Source organism: Morus notabilis, unplaced genomic scaffold (genome assembly GCF_000414095.1).
Source record: "Morus notabilis unplaced genomic scaffold, ASM41409v2 Scaffold535, whole genome shotgun sequence".
NCBI classification, from domain to species: domain Eukaryota; kingdom Viridiplantae; phylum Streptophyta; class Magnoliopsida; order Rosales; family Moraceae; genus Morus; species Morus notabilis.
Genome location: NW_010367018.1, coordinates 604,936 through 611,568, shown reverse-complemented (window position 1 = coordinate 611,568; position 6,633 = coordinate 604,936). Strand labels below are relative to the sequence as shown.

Sequence of the window (6,633 nt, the reverse complement as noted above, 5' to 3'; positions counted from 1 at the left end):
CTCTCTCTCTCTCTCTCTCTCTCTCTCTCTCTCTCTCTCTCTCTCTCTCTCTCTCTCTCTCTCTCTCTCTCTCCCCTCTTGTTCTTAGTAATATTTAATGTTTCCGATCTCTAGTTACCCTTCTTTTATACCTTTATTCCTTCGTTTCTCTTGTACTTGGCTTTTTTTTTGTTTATTGTCGTTTTTCATTAATTAATTATTTTGTTAATTACCTTTTATTTTTGCCGTCTTCCCTTTTGCTATCGTTTATCATTCTCATTTTCTCCTTTGATTTTTTTAGTAAATTTTTTGGGGACTTTCTCTGGTGTTCTTTCTTTTTTAGGAACCCCAGTGTTCCCTACTTATTAATTATCGGATATGTATTAAATCTGGTCAAAAGTCAAATTAAATTGAAAAAATAATTCAAATTTAACGGTTGATAAGCAGAGAATACCGATGTTCCTAAAAAAAAGAACACTAGAGAAATTCCCAATTTCTTGTTGGTTCTCGGTTTTTGATCTCGTTTATTCTTTATTCTGAAACATGAAGGGGGGTGAGAAGAAAAAGATTGGTTTGTAAATTTCAATATCATCACCTTTTTTTTTTTTATGTTCTCTCAATAGTAGGCAAAAAAAAAAAAAAAAAAAAAGAGGAACTGCATAATGCAAAGTTGAAACCAACTTATAACCAACACCTATATATAATAGCTAGATATGTAGTTCTGTACTATAAATAGCTAGAGAGAACCTTTCCGACTTTTTAACAAAACCCTTCTGTCCGAAAGAGTAATGAAACGAATTAATCATTCACTTTGATCAAGGAAATGACCAAATTTGTGTACTTGGTAGCAGACTTTGCTAAATAATCGCTCACCAAATCCTGGTATCTCCGAAACAAATCGTCCATTATTTCTTTTCGGAAATGGGATTCCAACATAGACTCAACCACCGCTCTTACAGTCTTCGCCACTCGCTGCCCTCTCGCACTATATAGCGCTTCAAGTGTGTCGTACATGCAATATTCTTCAGTAGAACCACCGTCCCAATCTACTGGGAGAGCTTCCAATCTTTCAACAATGAAAGACCCTTCCTTCTCTACCTCCAACTTCAGTTCTTCCGGGCACGGAGCGTAATACGGCGCATTAAAGTTGTCAACCTTTTCTTCATTCACTAAACCCTGCAATAATATTGATTGATAGGAGTTACCGTGTGATATTCCGAAATTTCTCTTATAAGCTTAAGTTAATTGTAAAGATATGAGCTAATTCCAGGTCGATTTGTTTAAGTTATCGATGTTATTGGTTTTAGTTAGAGATTTTCTACCTAATTGTAAAGGAATATAATTGGAAAAGTAATAAGATTGAAAAGAAAAGTGAATAATAATTGGAATTAGAATATTCATTGATTCCATTTACTTGTTCTTATGTAATGAGAAACAATCCAAATGCATTTAGTATTTACTAAACTTAGGAATAGCAAGCTTATTAATATAATTTCTAAAATGCCTTTTTACATAATCAAATATTCAAGGCATCATTACCAAGAGGGACATGAGTACTGAAAGCCCATTTATATTATGTGGGGCTCACTAAACTTTAACTATTGATTTTATAAGTAAAACATGTATTCAGATAAGAAAAGAAAATCACTCCTTAACTTTTCTTTCTTTTCTCGCGAAAAATTAGGACGTGAAAAATTATGAATGTACCTCAGAAACCATGCTCATCAGTGCAAGGGCTAAGAGCTCCCACTGATAGCAACCATCATCTATGGTGGGGTCAGAAGAGGTCCTGCCCAAGAAGGACAAGACCATGCGTCCTCCGTCTACTATTTCTACGGAGCGAGACCTCAGAAACAGAGAAAAATCCTCTTGAAATTGCTTTGAGTATGCGTCCAACACACACTGTGGGCTGCTTTTCGATATGTAAATCTTTCCCTTGTTTAACACCGTTTTGGCGTTGCTCTCCAGCCCTGGGGGAACCTGTAGACATCATATGGAAGCTTCTTGTTAAATAGCATCCATGTATATATAGACCATCGTACATATTCTTTTCTTGTTATAGTAATTAACAGTACAAAATCTAACAAAAGAACGACTACGAATATGTAGCCCTAGCTAATATGTATTCCACAAATGAAGAAAAATTTCTTATATTAATACGAAAATTAGTACTAGAAACCTGAGAAAGCCAATGAAGACTGGAAGAAGAATGCGCAAAATGCAAGCTGTTCCTTGGGAACAATCTACCGTAAAAAGACCCCGGCACACCGGAGATAAAGCACGGTCCATTAAATTGGGTACCATCGACGTCGTCCTTTATTCTGTTGTAGAAAGCTGGCAACAACGCGAAAATGTTATTGAAGTCGTTGTTGAAAAGGTCGTTTAAGCAGAGTGTGAGCTCCGGTGATGAGCGGCCGAGGCTGCAGCATTTGGCTTGTATAGTATGGATTATGTCGGAAATAACTATCAATGTGTTTGTTCCGGACGAGCAACCCAAGTCTGCTATTCCCATGCTCTCCGGTGTGCTTCCCTCTAAACATTTCAGAATGGCTTCCTCTATCACTGGCTTTGCTATGGAGATTATATTGCTCTATAACAATTAATTTTAAGGATGTAAATGAGACGGGAGAACGAAAATTATATAGACATCATACTTATAAACATCACAAAATATAAATGGGCGTATATATTTTAATAGACAATTCAAGTTTGTGCATAGTACATTTTAAAAATTAATTATAAAGGATGAGTGACAACCTGAACAGTGGAGTTTTTAGCGTAACTGTTTTCGCCAGCACCTTTGTTCATGTGAAGTATTTGTGCCACTTCCATGGTCTCTTTTCGCTGATCTCGCTAATTTATACACCCCCTTAAAAACTTAGTACTACTGCGCGCGTGTGTGTGTAGAGAGAGAGGGAGAGAAAGAGAGAGAGAGAGTGTGTGTGTAATATAGAGAGAGAATTTATGAACTCAGAACTTCACCTATGAAGAGCACGACAATAGCAGTACTCTATGTATAGACACTAGGGGGTGTATTTGGTTGGAAATGAAATGTAATTCAAGTTTGATATTTAGATGGATTTGTAAGAAAGAATAGTCATCATTCCTTCCTCACATAGGAGAAACAATCATTTTAAGTTTTTTTATTTTTTTTATTTTTTTCCATAATTACCCTTCAATATTATAATATAATTAAAATATATTATATAGTAGTTATATCTTATAATATGTAATATAATATAATATACTATATATAATATATTATAACGTAATTATATCTTATAATATAATATATAATAATATAATAATATTATATAATATAATAATATAATAATATGATATAATATAACATAGTTGTAATATTTTAACAAATAATATCATAATTATATAAATAATTCTAATATAATTATTTTATTGCATAATATTATATTATAATTATATTATATAGCATTAATATAATTATGTCATTATATTAATAATAATATAATAATTAAATAATTAAATAATAATATAATCTTTTTATTTCAATATTATTATCTATTATAGTGTATTACACACGACTATATAATGTATTAATTATAATATATTTATTATATATAATATAATAATTATATATTATATTGTAATTATATAATATAATATAGTTGTAAGTTTGTATTATATTATAACTGAAATATTATTGTTTCTTATGTAATATTATAATATTTTTTATAATATCATAATTATATTGATCATTTTAATAATATTATTATATTCTATACCATAATTATATAATATATTATATAATAATAATTTTATTATATTATATTACATTTTATATATTATATTAATATATAAAATATTAATGTTATATAATATAAGGGTAATTTTATCAATATGAAAATATTCACATTCCATTCCATAGTATTCTTAAAATTACAATTAAATAAATGAATCAATTTTCTTTTTCATTCCATTATTATTACCATTCTCATTCTCATTACTATTATCATTCTCTCACTGCAACCAAACGCACCCCAGGGGAAAGAGAGAGAGAGCATTTATAAATAAAGAGGAGTCAGCTGTGTTAGGATTTTATTAGTTGGCATGTTTTAGAAATTGGATGTCAAAATTCAAAAACATGTGCAATTGGCAATTGGTGCTTTTGAGCATATCATAAAGAGATTTTGTCTGATTAATTGTTTCATATTTAGAATGTGTTGAACAAGGAAAGCAGACTTGGTCAAGGCAATGTCAAGAAGAATTGAGGAGATTTGATTGCTATATGAAATCATGGTGATATCTGCAGATTTGATGTGAAAATTATTTGAGAGAAGAATATTATATTGATTGATTTAATGAGTTGATTGTGTTTTGGGTATGTGAGGATTGATTATTGGAGACTTACCTCGCATGGTGTGGACGTGAAAGTGCAAGCAAAAGGCAAGCTTGGAAATGCAGGCTTGGATGTTTAATTAGGTTTGAAAGTATCCTTACTTTATGCGAATTATATCTAAAGCAATCTTGAAGATTAGTTTCCGAAAGAGCAGGTTTCGTGGAAATAATATGCAATCCGTTTTAGGAGATGATGTACGTGGCTGGATTTGATTTTGACTATATATCCTTGAGATTACTTGCCTTTATCTCTTAGTTTTTGATATATATCATTTAAAGTCCAAATCGTACTGGACTTTCTAAAAAGACCAAGAGACAGATGACTACCGCCTATATATTCATGGGATATATACGTGAATGGTGTGTGCCTTTGAAAAAAATAATATTGAGCTTTTATGTTTTAAGGTTTTAATGTAATTGAAGGTCATATTTGGGACAATGAGTTTTACAGAGATAATTTTATAAAAGAGTCTGTGAATTTAGTGAGCCTTCAGAGTTTATTCAAGATCGTTCTTCAGGAGAAGAATTGGAAGCTTTTAAAATGAAGTACACTGCCAGTCGAAAGGAGTTCGCCACGCAATTTAAAGACAAGTGGTGCTCACTGAACAATGCTACTAAGAAGATTCATCATAACGCCGACATCATCAAGGAGGGAGGCTTTGAATATATAAGACCGATAAGTGTTTGTAATCATTCTATCAACCGAACTGCGATATCATTTTCTGGTGTTCTTTATTTTTTCAGCATTATTTTCTGCACGTTTAGTTATTTGTTGTTGAATCCAGAAATAACTATTAATCACTAGTGTTATTGAAAGTGTTATAACGCTCTTTGTAATACATGCATAAAAAATAGACCTTACAAGCTGGACTGGGTATATCCCGGTCACGCGGACTCAAATTTTCTGTCTAATTTTAATGTCTCAATTGATGTTTAACCAATCATATTATGCTACATCATATAAAAATTTGAGCTGCTTTTTAAGCAATCTTTTTGTGTTTATCATGAAATGATGTTGTATGATTTAATTAGTTAGACACCAATTGAGATACTAAAAATTAGAGAGAGAATCTAAAGGGTGTTTGATATGAGGATTCGTGCTATGGTTCGAATCATAATTCGTGGCTCGATACAATATTTTCTCTCATAAAAAATACACGTAAATCGAGAATAATTTTAAATCATGTTTCTAAATCCGTGAACTAAACGTCTGTTAAATTCCTATCACACTGAGAAAATGGACCCAATTAAAATTCACAGGTGGAACCCACTATGATGAGGATATACGGAGATACATCGTCCTCGTCAGGAAATAAGGGGTTTTTCATAAAGAAAAGATCTTCCACATGCACTTGGGACCAGCCTACACCGCAATAAAAACCTTACAAATTATTCGTGGACTACTAGTACGACATTAATCCTTTTCGTGTTCCCAACTGTATGAATTAAGTAGTTGACAAATTGGCGATCGAACTACATAATTCCTCAAAGGCAGTAAGTACGTCTGTTCTAGCTATAGTTTTTCAATCTATCATTATAATCACATGTAATCTGTCTTTTCACATTTTACACATGTGTAATGTTTCATGAGCTTAGATTTTTTTTATTTTATTATTATTATTTTTGAAGACTGGAAATTGTTTTGGTTTGCAAGCAACCTCCTAGCTAGGCCTTGTGAAGGGTTTGTCGTTTATAGTAGCTTGTTATTTAGTTTAATTTTGGTGCTTGGATAAAATAATATCCACACCAATTTGCTCGATCAACTTGAGAATAGGTAGATATATTCTTATAAGGGTTTAATATGCTTAATTAAACTAAAGTTGGACAAAAGGATCGGTGAAACTCATGTACAAATCGTCCAAGAACAAAAGAATACTTGATACAGTTAAGTTATCCAATATCAATACTATGATCGCAGAAAAAATGGGTTCCTCAATTTAACCCCATATAATTTACTGGAATAGAAAATTAAAACCTCGTATCTAAAAAGAAGAGGCAACGAGACCCAGAGTCTTCCTACCTTGTGTTAGGCACAGAATTCATTCACGTTACGAATTATTAAAAGGCAAAGGAACAAAAGAGAACCATATAGAGCAAAACGCCAACGAAAGTAGTTTCAGCTTTTCTTTCTTTCTTTCTTTTTGGCATGGGACAGTACTATTTATTATTAAAGTCTTGTGTACTCTTGAACCCCTTGCTACAGAATATGGGGTTGCGTGGTCAGCTCTTCAAACAGAGTTGAATTGGCTGCTCGGCGAGCGTCTTCAGAAGGCCATAAGG

The 6,633-nt window shown here is 32.1% G+C and overlaps 1 protein-coding gene across 1 annotated transcript; it reads right to left on the bottom strand.

Moving 5' to 3' along the window:
- Positions 1-598: 598 nt before the first annotated feature.
- LOC21404770 (jasmonate O-methyltransferase) lies at positions 599-2,940 on the bottom strand. The gene is made up of 4 exons (XM_010111741.2): positions 2,737-2,940; positions 2,159-2,569; positions 1,687-1,959; positions 599-1,155 (listed from the first exon to the last, which is right to left on the bottom strand). Exons 1-4 carry the CDS (start codon positions 2,809-2,811, stop codon positions 778-780), a joined length of 1,137 nt encoding a protein of 378 aa, XP_010110043.1. The 5' UTR covers positions 2,812-2,940; the 3' UTR covers positions 599-777.
- Between the last annotated feature and the right edge of the window lie 3,693 nt (positions 2,941-6,633).

Coding starts and splice junctions, on each gene's coding strand:
- LOC21404770 (XM_010111741.2), bottom strand. CDS start 2,811: ATGGAAGTGGCACAAATACTTCACATGAACAAAGGTGCTGGCGAAAAC. Junction 2,570..2,736: donor CTAAAAACTCCACTGTTCAG/GTTGTCACTCAT, acceptor TAATTGTTATAG/AGCAATATAATCTCCATAGC. Junction 1,156..1,686: donor TGATGAGCATGGTTTCTGAG/GTACATTCATAA, acceptor ATATTATTGCAG/GGTTTAGTGAATGAAGAAAA.